The 23526-nt window shown below is 46.7% G+C and overlaps 1 protein-coding gene across 1 annotated transcript in view; it reads right to left on the bottom strand.

Annotated features, from left to right (window-relative positions):
* The window catches only part of FRAS1 (Fraser extracellular matrix complex subunit 1), a 192974-nt gene that overhangs the window by 124698 nt on the left and 44750 nt on the right, over window positions 1-23526 (bottom strand). Inside the window, exons 12-17 of the mRNA XM_044428485.1 lie at window positions 22480-22623; window positions 19772-19912; window positions 18116-18256; window positions 17325-17498; window positions 14681-14821; window positions 11979-12122 (exon numbers count right to left, since the gene is read on the bottom strand). Of these exons, the coding sequence (XP_044284420.1) occupies window positions 11979-12122; window positions 14681-14821; window positions 17325-17498; window positions 18116-18256; window positions 19772-19912; window positions 22480-22623 (885 nt within the window). The remainder of the gene's footprint in view (window positions 1-11978; window positions 12123-14680; window positions 14822-17324; window positions 17499-18115; window positions 18257-19771; window positions 19913-22479; window positions 22624-23526) is intronic.

Here is a 23526-nt window from a genome sequence, read left to right as displayed (position 1 = left end):
TTGCAAAAATCTTCAGATTAAGGAGAGAGAAAAATTAAAGAAAAATTTAAAATTAAGAAAATTCAGTTGGGGAGGAAACTGAACCTAACAGATTTGTCCATCCAAGCACAGGGCTTTGAGTACCTTGGATCTTAAAAGTCTGGGCTTAAATCCCTGACTATTCAGCCAGATCCCTTGAACAGCTGCAACAACCCTACAGAAAGCGTGCGCAGCATGTCCTGCACAAGCTGGGAGAAGTCGCTCCTCTTGGATTTGGCTGGTGCAAATGGGTGAGTGCTTCATTTCTGTTCACTTTTGGTAAGAATTTACCAGCATTTACAAATATCACCACACTTGGAAAAGAAAGAACTTGAGGCTTGCTAGAGACAAGGTTGACAGAAAGTGGAGCTGATGGATCCATCCACCCCTAACAATAACAGCACCTTCCCAAGGGAAACTCGTCACTATTGATACCACAATTGTGCTGTTCCAAAATGTTTTGGGACTTGGGGTGGCTAGTTGAAGGGGCTCATGTTGCACAGTGATTCTGACTGCCGTGTGTTGCATTATTTCTGCCATGCTTTGCATAATGTTTTGTTGCTTCTCGTCTGACTTCAGTGTTGTTTTATGATTGTCTTGCTCATTGTATGAGCTGGTTTGAGTATCTTTGCATAGAAAGACAGGATATAAATTGTTGGAAGGAGGGTGGGAGGGACGGACAGAGTGTCTAGCACAGCACAGAATGCCTCAGATATGCCCTGACTGAACGTCTGTGCCTTCCGTCAATGTTCAGGGCATTGACTAGGCAACAGATTCTGGTTATTTGTTGCATTTATTTCCCAATTCCCACCTGTGATTCCTTCAATCACAGAATTCAATGTGGCCACATGCAGGGTCCAAGTGACCCTTCCTTCAGGCATGGACCAGATCCAAACCTGCTCGGCTTCAGAAGGTAGCAAGCTCATGGGGTCCTCAGTTGAGAAGATAAGGCTCTTGGAAGATACCTCAGGGCAGTTGCCCAGATCTTGGCCTCCTGGTCTACTAATGCAGCCCTGCAGGGTCCCCAAGTGCTCCTGTTCCCTGACCCTCATCCCATCCCCTTTCCCCTGACCTCCAGAGCAGTTACTTCTTGGTTAAAATTGGAACCCAGTCCTCTTTGCCTCTGGCAAGGCATCTGCTCTTGGCCTAGCATCTTGGTTTGTTCTCCATCTTTGAGAAACCAGCAGATGGTACAATCTTTAATTAAGCTAAAATAAGTAACTGAGGATTAGTAATGCCCCCTCATCTGCAGAGAGAAAAAGGAGTGGAAGAGACCTACATAAATTGTGCCTTCCTTGCATCTTCATTGACTCAGCCGGCAAACATTTAGGCCACAAGCTACTGGGGTATTTTCTCGTACATTTCCCTTTGCGTGACTGGAAACCAAGTAATAAGGGTGCCAGGATACTGACAAGAGGTCAGGACAGAAACGGCTCATGTTTTGTTGGAGAGCTCCTTCTAAAAGTAAGACTGGATTCTCAAAAGCTAGAACATTCTTGGTAGGTCACAATGAGAGCCGGTTAGCCTCCACATCTTGAACCCGAGAGGATGGGTTCAAAGTTTACCTCAGCCATGTCGCTTATTTTAAGGAAGAAATAAACCACTTCAGCATCTGGGGACCAATGCACCCTCTCCAAAACCTTGCACTACTGGGACACAACCTCCCTCAGAAAATTGCCACATGTCATTTCCGCAAAAAATGTGGTAGCACTTGTGGGAGGGGCAAGGAAGGCCACCGGCATCTTGAGGGCAGCAGTGAACCTGTTGTGTCCCCTTGAGCAAATGACTTGTCTTAACTAATCTCATGGGGTTCTTACGAGGATAACGTTGGGTACCAATATGTATTTCCAAACCCCCATTCCATTTCCTTTCCTTTCCATGAGCATTCACCATTGTTCCATGCTTTCCATTCTTGCTTTTTTAAGAGACATTCTCCCAATTAAATTTATGCATGCTAATTGGTTCACATAGCCCACAGTCTCCTTTAAAGTCAAGTAACTGCCACCACTTCTAAAAGATAATAATGGTTGTCTTTCTCATACTAAAAATGTTCTCTTTGCCCCAGGCTTTCTTGTTGCAGTTAATTTGCAATTGGTGAACAATTTCCCTTGAGGTACCAGAAGAGTAATATGTGACATGGAGTTCCCGTGAAGTCCCTAACACATCGTTCTGGCTTAAGGGTCAGGGAGAGAAAATACTAGATTAACACTCAACACTGATCGATGGAGTGATAGCTATGAAAATACTGTTATGAAAGAGGAGGTTTCCTTTTCCCTAAAAAAAAAATTCCTCGCTGTATTAAAGCATAGTTGATGTGATATAATTTAATGCTTTCAGTTGCATGGTTTTATGTGACAGCAACTTGTTAACAGATGATTAATATCCTCTAAAGACAAATTCACAGAGAGACATTTCAGTAAGTGAAAAGAGATTGAGGTTCAGGAACAACATCGACAGGGCCTGCCATTCATTACGAGTGAAAAACCCACTTTCATGCCATGCCAAGCCAAGCCAAGCCAAGCCAAGCCAAGCCAAGCCAAGCCAAGCCAAGCCAAATCTTTTAAGCTTGGAAGGAACGGAATAATGTATGCAAATTATGCAGTTTATGACAATACATGATTTTCCAACCGATCACAGCTAAGTAATGCAACAGCAAGAACAAATGCCTAAATGTTACAAACCACAGGGAGAGGTGCTTTGAAGAAGGCGAAAGTTTGCTTCACGTTATAGAAGCAGACAGGTAAACCAATTCCCGAAGAAGCTCTTAGTTCAGGGCCAGTATAACCATTATGCTAAGCACACTGCAGAGTAACAGTCTTGCAGAGAGTAAATTGCCTGACTGTACCATTTTGCCCCCCGCATTTCCAGGTTTCAAGGCCATCCTTTTAAGTTAAACACCCCACTTTTTGCCACAAATTAGCTCTCCTCTCTCTTTTCCCTCTATGATCCTTTCCTCCTTAGTCCATTCTGCCCAGGCTCAATTGCCTTCTTCTCTTCCTCCCAGTCCCTCTCCAAGACCCTTCCCTTCCAGCCTCATTTCACTGCTGCCCAACTCTTTCCTCCCCTGACTTCATTTTCGCTACAGCTCCCGCTCCACCCACTACATTTCCTGACAGCCCCTGGCCTCAGTCTCAACCCCAGTCACAACGTCCTTCCTGAATTCCTAAGAGAAAGATTTCCTTGAACCAAGCCCAACTCAACGAACTAATCTCCCAACATGCAGGTAACCATCTCTTAGGCTTCCATAGATGCACAGCAAGAGATTTGGGCATTTAAGGAGGAACTCAGTCAACCTGTCCAGTGATATGTGAGAAGCACTGAAGCTCTGACATGCAGAGTGGGCTCCCTGGTTTGCTTTATTTGGAGGGATGGTTCCACCTATGCTTGCATCCCTCCCACAATGCACATAGAAGCTTCCACAGGTGTATAGAAGACAGGTCCGTATTTTATCACATGCCACCTCTGGAACTGGGCAGAAGCAGAACAGCTTTGCTGGATCGGATCAAAGGTCTCCCTAGCCCAGGATCCTGTTTCCTGGAACAACCAACCCATTGCCCTTGGGAACTCCAGAAGCAGGACAGGTGGGTTCTCCAGGGCAGGCCACTTCCTTCTTTCCCTCTCCAGCAGACTCAAACAAAAGCTTAGGAGCACAGTGCTTTTAGTAGAATTTACCTGGTTATGGAACAGTATACATCTGAGTAGCGTTCTTCTTGAAACGCAGGAGAAGCATCTGCCCATGTAAGAGTCGAATCCAAACGGAAATTCCCTCTTCTCCCTTCGGGGCCACTTGGCTAGACAGCAGTAATGCTGGACACGTCAAAACTGCTCTGCTTGCTTCACCTGCCTTCCCCTGACCAGGTCAAGCAGCTCTCTCTGTGGCCCCTTCCCTTCAAGCCCCCAAATTCTTCCTCCTGCTTCATGGCGGGCTGGTTCTCAACCGCTGCTTGAGAAACCTTACAGGGTCACCTTAAAATGTCCAAGTGCTCAGCTCACCCTTATCTGCCTCTTCCTCAGAAACAATCTGAACAGACCAATGCGCGAGAGACGGGCCCCTCTCTGCAAGAGCAGCAACCTTCTCCGAGTGCTGCCCCTCGGCAACCGGCACGCACCAGCAGACCTACTGCCACTGACAAAGGCTGCGCAAGTCCTCATGAACAACAGCTACAGACAGATGTAGCACCTATCCGCATCCTTTCCAAAGAGATGTAAGTTTGCAGTCCTCCTCATCAAGTTCAATAAGCGAATTATGCGCACTGTGAAGAAGGACATTGTGTTGCCTGTCCTGGTGAAAAGTTTCCTCGCATGACCTCAAGTTCTAGACTGGCAGGGGAGCAAAATGGCTCATCCACTTTCTCCAGATGATACCTAATTTCATCATCCGACATCAACCCCACCCCCGCTGTCTCTTCCCAGAATTGAAAAGACGCAAACAGAGGATTCCTGGGGTCTCTTGCACCGTTCTCTTAACTCTGTATAGGCTCCCTGCTTCTCTTGATGTTTATTTTATTTTTTAAGATGTTAAATGGGCTTTTTAACTGCAAGGTTGGCATGCTGAAGAGTTATCGGGTACTCACTGCTGCTATCTTTATTTGGCTTTGCAAGAGTGGTGGAGCTCAGAACAGCTCTTTTTACTTTCTCAGCATTTTAACATTTAATTGGTTTTATCTTTGATTTTTTCATTAATGGTTGGATGCAGTGTGCTGTTTGTTGGAATGTTGTTTTGTTTTTTGTAAACCGTCCAGAGACTCTAGTTTTGGACAGCATATAAAAACTTTAAATAAATGAATAAAATCTCTGCTTTGCTCATAGGTTCTTGGGCAACTACTTAAAAAAAGAAGTCTCGCCATCTTCCTTATGGGAGATCAAGTCTTGGGTGATGTTGCAAAAGTACCACCAGCCCAAAAGGTTTAGGGACTTCTGAGTACTGCAGCCTGCACTTGCAGGAGAGAGAGTCCTGTCTCTTGGTAATTTGGGTCACATTACTGTGCCAATACACAGTACAGCCATCGCGTCTTCAAAGCCATCTGTGCTACTGCAAGAACTGGCTGAGGCTGAGCAGCAGTACTGGCCTACAAGCTACATGTGTAGCTCTGTTATTGGTGAATAAATATAATACCCTGGATCTCCACCAAGAATGGAGGAGTGAACTGGACCAGCCCATTTTCGCCAGCCAATGGAGTGCTCCATTGTTACCTAGTTTGGAATGGGTCATAGATCTTAAGCTACATTCAGTTCAGCAAAAACTGAAGCTTCGGGTCTCCTGCATGGTACAATGTTGCTTAATGAAACTGGCAGATGACTGGAGGTGTAAAGCTGCCCATGCTTCTCTTCTTAGGTTTTGGCAATGCCCAACAAGCACCTTCTCTTTGCGGGAGGAAATAATTCCAATAAATTTTGTCATAGAAAGTGCTTTAATGTATAAGGATGCACATGGCCTTTCGAACCGCCTACCTGTCTCCTGGAATTTAATGCAAGGTCAACATAAATGGATTTTCTGCACCCTTCTGACAACTAAAAGAAGAATATAACAACCATGGAAGGATAAATGGCCACCTGCAATAGCACTGTGAGCGCAGGATTTAATGAAACTTTCGGTTTTTGAAAAGGTGGTCTATAGGTGCTGTTTAGAAATGAACTTTGCTGAAGTTTATGCATAATAATTTGCTATATGCTAACCTATAGGGATATAATGCATGCATGCAACTTGTGTTCTGGAGCTTTTAATAACTTATCCACTGCCTACAGTCTTGACTGCAAGACAAGCTGCTTGTAAGATAAAGTCCAAGCATTTTTCTGCTAGATGTTGCTACAAAATCCTGTTCAAAATACTTATTGGATAACCTGGGTGAGCCTTTATTTCTTACGAAGAAGTCAAGGAGAGGAGATGGGAGGAAGGGGCAGTTTCAGACCAGGCTGCGCTCTGCCAAGAGAAATCCTTTCTATCTCTAATTAGAAAGCTGCAGACAAGGCAGAACGGGGGTTTCCAGGGGTAGGAAGACAGAATAATAATCTCTCGCTATTTCCATCCCTTTCAGATGCCAGTAAACTATTTCCTGACATATGAAGCTGCCTAAAAGGGATATCTTAAACCGAGTACCCTGCAGTCAGAAAAGAATGTTTTATTTCTTGCTCTGCCCATCTTGCAAAGCTGTCTGAATGGCCAGCCCTAACCACGAAGTGGAGCGAGGCAGCCACCTCTGGTGGTTCATACGGGAGGGTGGCAGGGCAGTGCTGGATACCTTTGCTGTAGCCATTCCTTCCTTCCTGACTCAGTGCTCTGCTGTCAGTGATGCTCAACTGTTGCTGTTCTGGACTATTAGTCTGTTTGTCAAACCTAGAGATGCTGAGAAAATATTAAATTTTTTAATAATAATTATATCCTGCTTTTTTCTTACAAAGAGCTCAAAGCGGCTTACATGATTCTCTTCTTCCTGTTCTCAATCTTATCCCCCCCGCAACAACCCTGTGAGGTAGGTTGGCCTGAGAATTTGTGGCTGGCCCAAAGCCACCCAGCTGGCTCCTTGGCTGAGCAGGGACTAGAACCTAGATCACCTGAGTCCCAGTCCCGTGCTATTAACCAGTACATAACAGTGGCTCTCTGGTTGCAGAGATATTCATTCATTCATTCATTCATTCATTCATTCATTCAGGGAACTTCTATGCCGCCCCATTCGCCAAAGCCTCATTCATTCATTCATTCATTCATTCATTCATTCATTCATTCAGGGAACTTCTATGCCGCCCCATTTGCCGAAGCCTCAGGGCGGCTCACAATCATAAATAAATAACATAATATAAAACAATATAATTTAACAGCATAAATTAAGTCGCCCTGGTCAAAGAATAAAATAAATAAATAATATTAACAATTAAAATAGTGTTTGAATAAAAAGGTCTTCGCCTGGCGCCGAAAAACAAATAACGATGGCGCCAGGCGGACCTCTCTGGGGAGCGCATTCCATAGATTGTGAGTCCAATCCATGCTGGGTTCATATAAACCCTGATTTCTGTTTTGCTGAACCACAGATTTGGGGTGGGCCAATTCAAGGCACTCAAACTGCGGCCGGACAGCCATCCGTCATGGATGCTTTAACTGGAGTCCTGCACAGAGCAAGGGGTTCGGCTCAATGGCCTTATGGACCCCTTCCAACTCCACCATTCTATGATTCCATGAACTTTTTGTGAGATATATAGATTCCACAGAATTATGGGCTATTTTGTTTTTTCCACTCACTCTAATTTTACTAATCAAACATATCTGCCCCCATGGAATAAAGCATGAAAATGCACATTTTGGAGGATTTGTAGATTTTGGGTGGATCTGCACATTTTTGGAAGTGTGAATTTGCGAAAACACCTCGGAACCACGTCTGTGCAAAATCTGATTTCGTCACTGAGTGGATGGCAGAGTGGAAGGTACCTGACGATGCGCGGCACACAGGCGGAATGCATTTGGCAAGCTCCTCTCTTCCTGATAGATCTCAGCCACGGAGCCAGAAAGTCCCCTGATCCAGCAAACAGGCAGGGTGGTAGCCAGCCCAGGCCACGGTGTCCCCGGGCATCACTGGTCCGCTGGTCCCGTGATGCACGCCGGCGCTGGCGAAGCTGCACGGCCAGGCTAGTTCAGGGGGGGGGCCGGCAAGAGGCAAGAGCTGTTCCGCACTAGCTCGCTGCCCCCAGGTGCTGCAAGTCCAGCCCAGTCAGACTCTTTGCATGGAGCGACATGTGCACCTCATTTGCCCTGGTCCCACACTGCTTGGCGAATTACTGCAGGGCACGGCAGGGCTGGTCCCAGGAGGTTTTCCTCCCTGAAGCAAAGAACAAATGGCAGTCTCCCTCCCCCGTTCCTAGTTTATAAGCCAACTGGATTGGCGACTGAATCTTGTTCCAACGCTGGTGCTATGATAGCATCTTTCACTCCATGCGGTCAGTTTAGGGGATCCAAGCCAGGCCATGAGGCATGTGCAGTTCTGTCTTCCGACGGAGGAGAATGGCTGGCAGGACGCTGATGCTGGCCCAGCAAGGGCTGCCTGGGAGGACGACCCCACTTTGCCCGGCGACAGGGCTGGCCCTAGCACAGAGGCACTGCCTACAGTCTTTGCCAGCTGATTCCTCCAGCTGATGATGCCTGTTCCCCTAGGCCTATAGGTCCCTCATCTCAAGACCTGCCAACCCATCCGAGCAACTCATGACTATAAGCAGCTGCAACGACTTCTGGAGCCTTTGCCCCACCATCTTCTCTGGAACTGGATGCTTGGCCTGCCCCCACCTCTGGCCCCTCGGACCCCAGGCTGTTTTCTCCAGCTTTCAACCTGCCCACCTGGAACCTGCTGTCTGCCCAACACCTGGCAACCAGGAGCAGAGTACCAATACCCTCTTTGACCATGTCAGCCCATCTAGCTCAGTATAGACTATATAAGTGGTGGGACATCTGTGGGCTTCCAGATGTTGCTAGACTTCAACTTGTAGAGGGCCAAGCCAACACGGCCAATAATGAGGACTGATGGAGTCCGAAAACATCTGGAGGGCCATGGCTTAAGCTGACCAGAAATGGCTCTCCGGGATGTCCGGCCCCAGCTCTGCTACCCAACATCCTTCCTGCAAAATGGGGTGCAGATATGGCTTTTATAACACTAGAATCCAACAGGGGCGTTTCATAAAACTGGATAGTGGGGAAAAAGAACTTCAGACCATGCATAGTTAGGATACAGATTATATGATGGCCACCATCTTAGAGGGCTTTAACAGGGGATTAGACAACTTCATGGAGGAGATGACTATCCACAGCTACTGGTCATGATGGCTTTCTATGACCTCCAATAGTAAGGCAATATGCCCCTCTGTATACGAGTTGCCGGGGAACCTGGGCGGAAGGCTAGTATTGTGCTCCTGTCCTACTTGTGGGAGTCCAGCATGGCTCATCTTACGTTCTTCTGCTAACTTGAGCGAACAGAAACAGAAGCTGGCAGTGTCCACAGTGTGCTCTCCTGCAGAACTTCACTTTCCTCTCCAGCTTCAGTCCCTTTTTGCTTTAGGTGTCCAAAGGAAAAAGCACCAGAACTAACCAAGGTACAAATATTTCTCTCCCTCCCACCACTCCACTTCTATAAAAATCTGCTCTGATCTCATTCCTGGCTTCCGCTTCAAGGAGACAAAATAATAACTCTGCCGTGCACAAAAGTGTATTGGGGAGAGAACAAATAAGGTATGAAAAATGATTTCTCAAGATCAAAGAAGTAAGTCTTTTTGCTGAAGTGAAACAGGGAAAGGGTTGCACAGATGAAGTTGGGAATGATACCATGTGGATCCTTTCGCATTTTTGCCTTCTTTGCATCCATTTTCTATGTTGGAAGCTTTTCAGTACTGGCATAAGACCTATTAATATTATCTTTCCTTTGATAAGTGCAAAAGCAGGCCCTCCAAAAAACCCGGCCAAAGGAAAGCTCTGAAGAGACTAGAGTGTTTTCCAGGCAGTGCTTACACTCGCCCTCCTGACAGTTTAAAATAGGATTCATCTCCTTTAAATATGTAAATACAATTAGCCACATCTGGCCAAGGTCTGTGTAATGCACAGCGCAGGCTGGGCACAACTCATGGGGAAAGTGGGGAAAGCGCTTGCACGTAACAACAATCCCCAGAATGCCCCTGCTGCTGCAGCAGCATTTCAAAACTAGCAGCCTCCCCTGCTCCAACAAGCCCAGGGGCCAATCAGCCCACGGCACACACAGAACCATTCACTGGAACAAGAGGACAGGACAAATCCACTTCAGTGGGACTTGGGCAAGAAGCCAATCTCAGTGGAATGCATCTGACGTCTATCCCAGTCTTTCTAAGGCTGGCGCACTCCAGATGGGGACTTCAGCTCCCATGAGCTCCAGCCAGCACGGCCTGTAGTCAAGAATTCTGGGCATCATAGTCCCAAACATGCAGAGGGCACGGGTTAGGGAAAGCTGACTTAAGTAATACCATTCCCCACCTCTCTTGTTCAGGGTACAAGGGTCATTGCTTACGCACCATTCACACATGAAAGAGAATTAGGAAGAGGTACGGGGAACCCCAAAGTTTGCAGAAATACAGAAGATCTCTGGCAGCAGATGGTGGGACTGACCTAAGCAGGGAAGAACCCAGCACAACCTGACGAAGAGTGAAGAAGATCACTGGCTAAAGAATGTGGACTTGACTGGTGGGGCAGGAAGGAGAGTGAACGGAATGGCGTTCTGTGGAGGAAAGTTGGACTGACATGACTGGGAAAGTTAAGAGGAACAATCCACAGAGCAACACAGCACAATTACCTATGTTCTTCCCCCACGTCTTTCTCTCCTGGAAGATAAGGTGCACACCATTCAGTGCTCTGCCAATATACCGTTTCCATGCAACTGTAAGTCCCAGAATCTCATTTTTAAGAGAACTCTGCTTGCTTCAGACTTAATCCATTTGTCTCACAAGAGACCAATATCATACATTTTTAAAATGTCATTTATTAGGGTGTGTAGGTCAGTGCATTGCATTAAAAACCATGTATATGTCTGAAAGCATATACGGAAGGGCTACCTGTTGAAAATTAAATAAAGAAAACCTATTTCCACTCATAATATTAACCCCAAGCCACTTATCAAAATCTAGCCCAAGACAGAACCTCCAGAAGAAACTCAGAGCTGAAATTTCCATAATGTTGGAAAAAGTGCCAAGAATTTTCTTTGCAGGACTGTACTACTTGAGAGTTAGGGCTGTACCACTTCTTATATAAGCGTTTTGACACAAAAATATAGCCTTCTCAATGACAAAACACTTCCTTTTCACACCTAGTGCTGTTTTCTTTTTGCTTCCGCTTCCCTGATGAAGTCATCCTAGCCAATCAGGGGACAGAACACCATCACTATGGCACTACATAGCCAATCAGATTTGACTACCTAACAAAAAGAACTGAGAAGGAAAGGAATCATCGCCTTCACTCAGAACTGACTTCTGGACAACTCCGAGCAGACAATACCACACCAGATCTGGGCAAACACCAAATGGGCAAAGCTTGCTGTTCTTGTTCAGAGCATCCACCAAAGGAGGGGTACTTTTTGCAGATTATTAGAAAGACTTTGGCTCAGTCCCAAACATGAATAGGGGTCGGATTTGCCTGTTTAACTGATCCCCGTATCACAAGATCTCTGCACATGGAATGCTAGCATGTCGATGAAATTTTTTCTTATTTATCGTTCTCACTGATAAATTAGCAGGACTGCTTCTGACTCAGAGAAGCATTCAAGCATGAAATATCCTCTTCCCCCTGAAAAAACCCACACATATTTCAGAATGTCCGTGTAGGGAGACTTTATCGTGCAATCCACTGCACCTCCATGTCTGCCCTTAAACTAGGCTTTAGGAGCTCCCAGGGACTCAAACATTTCAAGGCTGGGAAGGAGAATAGCTTTGCCGATGTTAGCATTTGTATGCCAAGTTAACTCAAAAGGGGGCTTTAAATCAACACTGGAGATCGTGGTAGGGGAGTCTGGGGTATGGTGATGGAGGACAACTTTAAAACAATGTGTTTGTTGCCATCCATATTGCATACGTAGTATATTCTTGGTATGCACACGCACACGCAGCTGGCCCTGGAAAGCCAGTTCAAGCCTGTTTTCCACTATGAAATCAAACAAATGAACGAACAAACGAATGAAGACAATACATGAGGCCTACTATAATCTGTTATTTATATAATGCTGCCATTGTGCCAACATGCTTAATTCCTAAGTCGGTGGCACTGTGAATAACAAAGAACAGCCCCTTTGTGACGAAGCGCCCAGAATGCTGGAAATCCAGGTTCATTTCCACAGTCAGCTCACCTAGAAACTCGAAGCGGGGCAAAACCTTCAAGCTTAGCAGCCTCCAGGGACTTGCAGCAGACAAAGCTGTATGTTGACAGGACCCCACAGCTGAAGCTCTCCAGCACAGTGTTGGTACGCACTTACCCATGCAGTACCCCACCAGGTTGAGGTAGTGCCCTTCCTTGCAGGCGGTGCGGCATTTCCCATCACCGAAAGTGGCGTGGGGGTGACACGCTCCACATTCGTCCTCCGAAGGCCCGCCACATGTCTTGCAAGAAGGGTGGCATGCTGCACGGGGGAATGACAAGAGGCAGCTTTGCTAAGACCATCAATCGCTTTAACAAAATGCATGCCTGCAGTGAACGCACGCTCATTTGGAACACAAATATCCGTATTCAGATCGAGAGATAGAAACGGGGGATGTTTCCTTCGCAGCCACACTGCTGCAGGAGAGAAGTCCCCGGCTAACGCACTGCTTGCATTGAACAGGACATGTTCAAAAGCAAGGAAAGCCATCTGTTGACAAAGAGGTGTGCTATCCTGTTGAGAAGCTTCTGGAATTTTCACCCGGGCTCGATTAGTTATCTTGCTACGTAAGCTGCAGAGCTGAGCACCAGCCCTGGAAGGGCAGCTGTACGCCATTGCTTATCCAGAGCTTATTCTGTCCTGCTCCTTGGGCCACAGACTGAAATGCAACCATCTGTTCCACGCATATGTGTTCAGGTCCTCTGTACTCAGGAGAGCGGGCGAGATAATAACCAACCGCGACCCGCTCTTTTCTCTGTAACTTGGCAACATTTCCTCCTTCATAAACTTCAGAGTCTGTGGCAGTCTCTAAAGGAGAAACAATAACCCAGTACAGTTACAAAGAGGGTTTATCTCGCCTGTCGACTTGTGGCAAAGAGATTATCCTGAGGCCTCCCAAAATATCAGCAGCATACTTTCATAGGCATTTCTCATTAACGAAATAAAAAAAGCAGCTCTCCGTTATCTAAGAGCCCTGCATTCCTCAGGATCCATCCTCACAAGCTCAGCCTGAAATTAAATGGGATCTTTACAGAAGATACATTCATCATGACTTTGAAGTTTCAGACAAACGAGCAAGACTTGGGGCTTCCACCATAACCACCATCCTTCAGGCTGTTTTGATTTAAAAAAAAACAACAATAACAGAGGGTGTATATCTGAACTGTTCCTCTCAAGGTATCTTGAAAGGTTTTCTGTTTACGGGTTTAACCAAGTGGAATTTAGAGACATCACGCAGAGGCAGATAATGGGCCCTAGCATATTCAGTTGAAAGGATGAAGTCACCGCAGATGAGAAGACAGTGACCTGGGCCTCCGAGAGCTGGCGCCAGCTCGTGTCTACATTACTGGGCATTGCACATAACATTGCAATGGTCTCTCTTGCTTCTGTAGTTTGAACAGGGAGGGATGGGCTGGTTCTAGAGAGGTTCATTGCCTAAGAGGAGGAAAACCACCCAAAAGGAGGATTGCTGACTTGCATAAAACAGGCATATATTCTGACTGATATGTGCAGAGGCAAATTTGGAAAGAATTCCCTAATTTGAATCACTCTAGTGGGCAAGACTGTGATCTCTGTGCCTGCTCAGTCTTGCTGTCCAAGCACTCACCGCTGAATGGCTATTTCAAAATGGCACTTGATCTTTATACTGGACTTGGATGAGAAAGCCCTTCAAAGAGAAGACAGCTTCAGACAGAGCAGAGGTGAGTAGATGGCAATTCTCCAGAAGTTTTGGACTTCACTTCCCAGCATTCCTGGCCATTGTCCACGCTGGCAGAGACTAAATGGAGTTGAAGTCCAAAACATCTGGAGATCTACCTTCTGCCCATCCCTGAAACAGAAAATTGTCCCCAGTCAATGGCATGGCTACTGTAGGAGGCCAGGAAGGCTGGACATTGGCTAGGATGCCACCACTGTGGCGATCGACATAAATGGAACACATGCATGCTACTTTCAGCCAGGCTGGAGGCAAGGATGAGGAGAAAAGTTGCCACAGAGGCCTTTGCAACAGAAGGAGACACTCCAGAGTCTCAGGCCTGTTCAGCCATGGCTGCGCTACGCTGCCGTTCCTTCAGCCCTTGATCGGCTCAGATGGAGAAGCTCTTTCTCTGGGCCGGAGGAGCCCTGGGGACCACATCCCCGCAGCAAGTTGGGACAAAGGCCAGCCGCAAGGACCGAACCTGTTCCAGCCGGCGGGCTAAATTCCATTTCAGAGAAGATTTTGGGGGCTGCATTTCAGAGGCAAGAAGGGCCAAGGGCGAAAGGAGCAGGCCCAAAATTCCAAAAGCAGGTTTAGATAAAAGCTCTTACCATGAGCCTTAAGAGAGGGATTCCAATCTTTTGGAATGGGAGAAAAAACTGCACAAAAGTTCAGAAATGCCAAAATATTGTGAGTTGGTTGAAGGAGATGGGGCAGGTCCACCTGGGGAACCCCAAAGGGCCCTACTGAGACCTCAGGTGAGTCAGATTCAGCTCACAGAGAGGATCTTGCCTTAAGGCAGAAACCATCCCCCCTCCTTAACAAACAGGCAGCAAAAGCAGGTTGTTCTAGACATAGAAAACCTCTCCCCACCTGTACCTTGCCCTCTGCCACAAAACACACTTAAATTCATGCAGGAGATTGCATTGCTGACACCAGCACATTGCCAAGAATAAAATATAAGAATGTTTGCTTGGTGGCCACTACAGTCTTTTTTAAGACCCTCTACATTTCACTGCAGAATCGGTTAACATCATTTTTATTTAAGTCGATTCTTTAGGCCCCGTCAACTGCTCTGGTGTGTGTCTTGTCACAATCAGGGGTCGGCAGTGTGTGGACTCACAGTGGCAATGCGCGTCCTGGCGATACCATCCCTCCGGACACTCCGAAAGGCACTGGTCTTCGTAAAGAACTTGGGGAGGTTTGCAGGCCGTGCAGTTCTGTGAGGATCCCGCAGTGCAGGACAGGCAGGAGAAGTGGCACTCTGAAGAAGGAAGAGATCAAAGCAGGGTGGGAGGGAGGCTGGCCAGCTCCACCGCTCCAGTTTCACCCTGTCTATAGCAGCTTCTCATATTAAGGAGCTGTGGCAGCACGACTAGATGAAAGACTCTTAAGGTGCATGGCAAAAGCTTCTCCGGGAGACCATATCCCAGAGTGTCAAGATGCAGAAAACAGTGACATCCGTTGCTTCACACCACTGAAGAGGTCTTGAAATGGCAGACCTCTCCAGTGGTATGTGGAACATCTGGGCATGGCTTCCCTGAAGTAGAGAAAATGGAGTGGGGAAAATAACATAGAAAGAAGGCTGGTGGATCAGGCCAAGGATTCATCTGGTCAAGGGGCCAACCAGTTGCCCCAGTAGGACATGACTGCAACAGCACTTTCCCAGAGTTCCCCCCGATACTGGAGATCAGGACTAGCAACAGCCGACGGGACTAGCGACCAGTGGTACCCTCCTCCTCCTCTTTCATGACTTTGTCCAATCACCCTTTAAAGCAGTCTAAACTGATGGCCATCACTATGGTAAAGGATTCCATAGACCAGCTGTGCACCAAATGGAGAAGATGTAGCAGCTGTTTTCAAACCCCTGAAAGCATCTCTGGGGTATCCTCTAGCTTGGAATCTGAGCAAGCTGGACTACATGCCCTCGAGTGTGGCTGCAGGAGCACTTTGGGCATTCATGATGCAGCTGGGCAGCTCTCTCAGAGGGATGGTTCAACCTGGAGTTCTGCGTTCAGCAAGGGGTTGGAGCCAACGGCCTTCTTGGGCCCTTCCAGCTCTCCTGCTCTATGATTCCGTAAGGACCAAATTCAATTCCAGAGAGGCTCTTTGGGACTGCATTCCAGGTGCGTGTGGGGTGAAGGCAAAAGGGGTGTGGACAAAAACGCCACTACATTGTCACCTGACAATGCCACCTCTTGCCAGTAATTATGCAAGGACCTTTAGAATCATGGAGCCAGCAGGAAAGTGAGGTGGGGGAATATGTAAAAGCTTGAGAATTACCAAACGATCAGCCTTCGGGGAAACAATGGGAGTTCTCTGGTGACTGGAGGCGGGGAGCAAACCCTTTGGCCCTGCCCTAGATGGACCCCCTCCACCTCTAGGGCTCTGTGATCTGCTGACTTGCTAATCGCTCATGAGTGACATTGAATCGAACCCAGCATAAAGAGCGGCAGCCGCCAGGCGATCTCGTCAGCTCATTTCCCTAAAATCTATGTAACAAGCAAATGTGCTTGCTGCAGAGCGTGCTTTGGATACAAACGCTGCACCGGTGCTTGTGAGAGGGAACCTGCTGCAGCATCGCGCCCAGGAGACCCAGGGGTCCAGCGAGGCACTCAGAAGTGCCTTTGCAAAGGACTTTCCTCCAGTAAATGTCAACATGAACAAATACAGTGAGCACAATAGTCTTTCACTAGTCAACAATTTCTGGGAAATTTATATAGACAAGATGCAGGGAGTGGGAAGGCACTCATCCAGGTCAGCAGAATCTCTTCTTTGAAGCGAGCCTGTAACTGTAACCAGGCAGAATTGCTGGTCTCAGTAAGGGTTTACTGAATAGTTTAGGGCCACTGTGGGGTTGCTGTTCTCCGTCTGCCACAGCGATAAGGAGCCTGTCATTTTTGTCCAGGACTGTGTTGGTCTGAGTGGCAATAATCTATGGATGCTGGAGGGATGCAGTCTTTCTCATTCTTACATGAAATGATCTGCATCTCTCAAGACTACAATGCAGAGCAGACCTTAGCAATTCACCAACTCTTCACTGCTCTCTGAATGCAGCGTAAATATGCATTTTGACAGAATAAACACATTTGACCCCAAAACGAAGTATACTTTAAAATATTCCTTTGAGAGGATTAAAACAGCAAGCCACAGATTAATGCAAACATGGGAATAAAATCTGGATAAAACAGGTGCAAGTGACACAGGCTGGATAATGTTCTGCCCATTCCCACCGGGTGAGGCTGTCCCAACAAAGCAGGCTGAAAGGAAAGGAACCCTCTTCATGGACAGGAGAGTCACGAAAGCGCCAGTGTGGCGTAGCCGCACGAGCGCTGGACTGGGACCCAGGACATCCAGGTTCGAGTCCCCACTCGGCCATGAAGGTTGTAGCGTGACTTTGAACAAGTCACTGGCTCTCAGCCAAACCAGCTTGTTGTGAGGATAAAACGGAAAGAAGGACCACACGTGCCACTTTAGGCTTCTTGGAGGAAAAAGGCAGGTGTAAATGCATATAATAGAATAACAAATACAGATATAGTTATGCCCATTTTGTATGCAGCTGCCCACTAGAGAAGCTGCTGCTTTAACAGCGCAGCCTTGGATCTGAATTGAACAGGTAGTCCCTTTCCAAAGGGACAGCTCTCCACTCCTGTCGGACAGGTCTGAAGTACTCCAGATCCTAGACTTGTGAACTGTGACCAAGACTGTGATCAAAAGCAAAGAGAAGCCAAGATCTCAAGCATCCTTGATTATAATCCTTTGCTCACCTTCGCATACCCCGTTGTTACTGAGGTAGAACTGGACTCTGCACTGGACTAGGCAGACACCCACTAGGGTCTCTTCAAGATCCGTTTCTGGTTGCAGAGCCTCCTCCGGGTTCAAGCACCGTGTGCAGTGTGAACGTTCAGGGCCAACACACTCCCGACAAGATGAATGGCAACCTGCACAAGAAGTAATGGACTGAGAAATCCCCAGAAAAACAATAATATATCTGAGGAAGAATGAGAAATGGAGAAAGCCAAGACATGGCCAGTGAAACAGAGTTCTACTTAGCCTGGCTTTTCTATTTTCGTTCTTCTAGCATTTCTTCCAGGTTAGTTTCCACAAACATACATACAACAGCATACAAAGGCTACTCCTGAGAATGTTAGAAGGCCAGGTGTCCTAGTTTACAAAGTAGAGTCCTCCGTTTTGGAGACCCGACAGAGAATTATGCTGTATTCGAAGATGCCTTCTGTTTGAAGGGTTCTCCAGTCCCAGTCTGGCTCAGCCATAAAGAAGGAGAACAACAGGGGTCTTGCAGTCGCCCATGAACAGTCAGTACCCTGGTGAGCAACATGAGCAGGCACATGGGCTATTTTTTCACTATGCATACATGTACAGTATTTCTATTTATCTATGTACTTCTATTGTGGTTATTATTTCTAAATGTGTACCTATACATATAAATTTCCATATGCAAAAGCTAAGCAAATTGGTATTTTCTTTCCTTGGAGATATGACGTAAATGTTATTTATTTATTTATTGTCCAGCAATGGGAGGGGAAGTTTGTGTTACCTTTGCAGACGGTGTGATCCCGATAAAAGCCCTCTCCACAGGAAGGCAGGCAAAAGCCCTGGTGCAGAGCCAGAGGGAAGGCACAAGAGGCACACTGCGTAGACAGGGGCCCGACGCAGCTGCTGCAGGAATTGTGGCACGCTGGTGGAGAAACAGAAAGACTCTGGTAGGGAGGCAAGTTCAGGACTGGAAGTCCCTCCAGCTACCTGGCTTCTCACAGCCCATTCTAAAGGATCCTTCAACCAAAAGTAACTCCTGTCTTGGCATGAAAGCCCACCTTACTTTGACCTCAGCCTCAGGAAAACCTAAAAAAGGAAGCAAGAAGTAGCTGTTGGCAGGTGATTAAGTGTTCCGGGTTCTTCAGCTCAGTCTTCATCCCCAAACTGACCTGATTGGGGTCTTTGAATCTCTCCATTGTCCTCTGTCCCTTTGTTTAGCTGTAAAATGGCCTTGAATCTAGTTTCCTTTCATCTTCTTCCTCTGAGCTGATTTCCCTCTTGCAAACTTTCCTAAGCACACCTTCCTGCTTTCCTCCAGCCCAACATCCTGGTTGAACCCCTGACCTTGCCATGCAATCCTGGACTGAATCAGAGCACCAAGCACCCGCAAAGAAAAGACAGATCCTTGCTCCAGGCACTGAAACACCAGAAGACCTGCTTGATGCAAAGCTCTCAGCAAAGCCCAATAAATTCCAACATATCTCTTCCATTCAGCAGTCTGGAGGTTCCCTGTCACCAGATTCAGTGAGTCAAGCAGAAAGACGGGTCTGTCTGACGTAGTGAATCGCTCTTAACATGCATGGTACCCCCACACAAAGCACACTTTTTAGCCATGCAGGTTCTTCCAGTTTTACGGCAGGAAGCTATTGTATGATCCATGTGGTAAGCTGTTAAGAGGGGTATAAAAATCAGAAGGGCTGTCTAACTATAAATCCTATCATCCCCTATCAGGGGCTGTGATGGCTGATGGGTGCTGGAGTCCAAAATATTTGATGGGCCACAGCTAGCCCACTTCTGAAGGAAAGCAAATGCATAAACCGGCGATGGGGAACTTTTTCAGCCTGAAGATTGAGCTACAAGATGGGAAAGGTTTGGGGGGCAACATTCCACCCCAGAGTGGGACCCCTTGTGATTATTACCACTTCAGGTCTACTCAGGGGAAAGCATGAGAAGCGTTTCCTGTGCCTACTTAGAGCTAGGCAAGGCTTGCACACTAAGTGTGCAAGCTAAGCTGTATTGTGCAGGCAGAAAAGGGAGCCTTTGCAGTTCTCTGCCGACTGGCAGATGCTGGGAGTGGGAGGCTGTTTACTGTCAAAACATCCGCCGGGATGCACTCTTGGCACCACGCTGAAATAGCACCACTGATACTACGGCTTTTCTTGTCTGCTCACAAGCAAGCAGGTCTCCTGTCTGCAAAATGCACCGATCAACTCTCTGCAACAACTCCAGTTTGCCAGTTCTTTAAAGGTTGATTATAATTGTCTTTAAATACCCTCTAATCACCAGCCACTGATGGGAGGTTAAAGAAAAAGAGGTCCAGACAGGGATTTCCTAGGGGGTTAAGTCCAGCCACAGGAAGCTGATCCAGGTTGGGTTAAACACTCTTTGTAGCTACAAGGCCAAGCTGCAGAGGGTGCCATGCAAAGACTTGTCCTACCTCTGCATCTCTGGGAAGGATCAGCATAATGGCCCTCGGGGCATCCTGTCATACACTGGCCACCATGCAGAAATCTGTCTGAAGCGCAGGTGGAACATCTCGGCCGGTCTGGATAGCATGTCTCACACGTCTCATGGCAGGCTAACAGAAAAGAGAATCCCATTAGTACTTGTCAAAGGGAAGGAGAACCGGATGACGGATATCCTGCAATGTAATTGAGCAAAATAGCATCGTGGAATGGTCGGGGATGCACAACTTTTGGTTACTGTTGGTTTTTCATTTTTTCACTCTTAAATCTGATTCGCTTTTGAGAATTTCTTAAATTCAATTCATTCTAAATGTTGAGGAAGGATGTACAAGCGATCAAAGCTCGTCTGTATCAGATAGTGAACTTCACTTTAAAAACATGCATATTACTGTGCTTATTTTTCCAAAGGTATATATGCATCCATTGCTTGCATATTTGAAATGTATGCATTATCCCATCGATTATAGTGAGTCTGTGTGCATTGTTCAAACGTGTGATTTTGATTTTGTTTCATACACATTTTTCAGTTGTATGCATGCTGTTGAATGCATTTCTTTGTGGTCCACCAATCAGTGTGCAAGTTCAGAAATATATGAACTTGTACCACAGAATGCATTTCAGTCTGGAAATTTTGCACTGAGTAAAAAACCTGATCAAAACTGAATTGAAACAAATTTCTCATTCAGGTTTTTTTTTTAAATTAAGTTCACATGAAATTGCAAAAGAATTTTTGTGCAATTTCATCACTATAATGCATTTTTGCCTAATATATATACTTTTTGCAAGTTATTTTTCCAAATATAACCCATTTATAAACATTATCTTCTGTAATCTTTTGTTTGGATGTTTTAACTGAAGAACCCAAAATTCGGAAAAGTACAAAGTTGAATGGATAACTGAGTTTGGTTCATACAGTGTCTGAAAATATTTATTTAGTTATTTAATTCCATTTCTATGCCGCCCCATACCCTGAAGGTTCCTGATCAGTGAGATCTGTCACCCAATCCTGGCTAAGCACGTCCTCCTACTTTCTGCATCTTCTCTTTAAACGGTTCCCTCCCTGTGCCCGTTGGGCTGAAAGTGTGAGGGTCACTGTAAGTTGGAGATTAAGATTGCCAGGAGAAATATCAACCATCTCAGATATACACATGATACCACTCTGATGGCTGAAGAGGAACTAAAGAGCCTCTTGATGCGGGTGAAGGAGAAGAGCGCGAAAGTTGGCTTGAAACTCAACATTAAGAAAACTAAGATCATGGCATCTGGTCCTCTCACTTCCTGGCAAATAGATGGGGAAGTGATGGAATGGCACTGTGGCCTCCTGGGAAGTCCCACAGGGCTGGATTGGTACCCCAGATGGCCGAATTTTGCCTGTAAAACTGAGATGCAGCATTGCCAGACCAATGCATGTGCTTTGGTAGAGGACTATAACCTTTGCTTGTCCACTGCACCCTTACTGAGCATCTGTAAATGATGAGGACAAAATCTGACCAGCTGTGAAGGGTTGTCCAAGTGCCTCATTTTCTCTGCGCTCTCTAAATTAACTGTTGACAAGCTCTGCGTTTTCCACAAATAAGAGGATTTATGAAGCCTGAAACAATTTCATTTATATCTTTTATTGTCACTCTTCAAGTGGGGAAACCTCTAATTTCCCAACATCTGATGGCGCTTTTAAACGAAGTAGCCCTTAAAAAGGAGCAGTGTTTTGTACAAAATATTTATGCTAGAGGTGGTGTCTATCCTTGCCAATAAAAACCTTTATTTGCAGATAGTATTATGTTTACCATCTGTCAAACAAGGGTTTCTCAAGGAAGGATGTCCGATCAGTGATCTCCTAACCCCTAAGATGGGGAGGGAGGCGAGAGATGGTTGCAAACAATGCGGGGGGGGGGGGGGAGAAACTGTTCAGAAAGGGCAGTGATTGTGCCACATGGCTTCTGTCTTGGATGCTAGGATGCCGAGACCACATATGCTGGGTGACACGTCTACATTTTCTGTCACCGTCTCTCCTTCGGCATAAGTCTATCCAGGATATGGCAACTGATCTGCTCTGGCAGCAGTCGATCCCCACCGTGTAACTGGTGTTTACCAACCTACCCCGATCATGCATGCTATGGCTGGCTGGGGGATGCTGGGCGTCGTGGTCCAACACACTGGAAGGGTGCCAGGTTGGGGAAAGCTCCTTTATAGGGTTGCTCTGCCAATCGGGCAAACCAGAAGTAGGAAGCCTGGAGCCTGGGGGTCAAATGAAGATCTTCCGGCCTGGCAGTCTTCCTCTGATTGGCTCTGCTCTATGGGGATAAATGCTTAAGCAGAGGTGCCCAAGACCTCAAACTTTATGGGAAGGCTTCTCTTTTCATTAGTTGCTCTGTGGAGAGCAAGGAAGCTCTCTGTATATGCCCAGATATTTACTACACTGCATCATTAACATTTTCTTTACAGATGGCGTCATGGTCAGAAATAGGAGGGAGTGGTGTTAAATAAGAGATTAGAAGGTCAACAATACCTACAAGAGGTGCTCCCCCATATGAGAATCCTACAAGAAGGAAGGGGGGATTGTAAAACATAATATAGGAAACTCCTGCTAAAATATGAAATAAAAAGACAGGCATCAGTTCTGTTCGCAGAATTCTCTGCAGAAGAAGCAAAGAAGAACCCCGTTGAAGGGGGAAGCATTCACCTTTACAAGCACCATCCTGGATGTAGAACCCCTGGCCGCAGCGGGCAACACAGAGACTTCCCAGTAACACAAAGGAAGGGTCTTTGCAGGCAGAACAGTTCTTTGCAGTCGGGCCCCGGCAAGCAGCACATGATTCATGGCAAGCTGAAGTGAGAAAGAAATTTGCAAGTCGGTCAATGGCTGGGCCACCTCATCTGGACCTTGCCAGCTTTTCAGCAGGCCGTGTGGCCACGCATGGAAGCAGCAGCGTGACAGGGAAAACTGGTGTTCGCCCCTGCTCTCCACTGGCTACTTCCTGCAAGCACATCAAGTCATGGAAGATAAAGTGGGCAACCAACGTTCTCTAAGCATGTTTACCTGTTATATGGATCTATGCCAAATCTCCTCTTTCTCCCACAGTTAATCTATGTGGGACACTGACCCCGGGCTCCCAGCCAAGGCCATAAAAGCCCCTGTCGCTGTAACTACCTCTCTGACTGGCCATGGGTCCGAGGCTGTCGAGACTGTGGTCCAGCACATCAGGAAGGACCCGAGCAGAGCAAGGCTGTTTTGATGTGTCGGAAAAGTTCAGGTCTCAACATTAACCCAAACTGTTGGAAGCGAGCAGGATGATGGGCTCAGGCAAGCATTCCTGCCACATACGGGCCACACCATTTTTGCTGATTCAGATTCCGATTCAGATGAGCAATATTTCGATGGGATGGAAGAGCAGGACTTTGCTCGAGGCCCTGGAATTCAGCTGGGAGTGCTGGGGCTGGTGATTCGTTCAAAGGGAGCAATATAGAGGTGCAGGAAGGGGGGGTTGTTGAGGCTGAGGAATCGTCAAATGGAGACCAGCTGTTCCTCTCTGAGATGGCCCTGTGGCTTGGTAGCAGCAGCGGTGAGAAGCATGTGGGGAAAAGTCATGCGTGCTCTGAGGGTTGGCTCCCAAGCTGGTTCATAAGGAAAGTTTTGGGAAATAATCGCTAAGTTTGGTTCAAGAAACCTCTTTGTGCATGCTCAGAGACTTGACTGGCTGTTTTACACGATGGAACAATAAAGAGAGTT

The sequence above is a fragment of the Varanus komodoensis genome, unplaced genomic scaffold (genome assembly GCF_004798865.1).
Source record: "Varanus komodoensis strain SLA01 unplaced genomic scaffold, ASM479886v1 scaffold2, whole genome shotgun sequence".
NCBI lineage: Eukaryota > Metazoa > Chordata > Lepidosauria > Squamata > Varanidae > Varanus > Varanus komodoensis.
The sequence above is the reverse complement of the archived record's forward strand: the minus strand, read 5'-3'. Positions and strand labels throughout refer to the sequence as shown.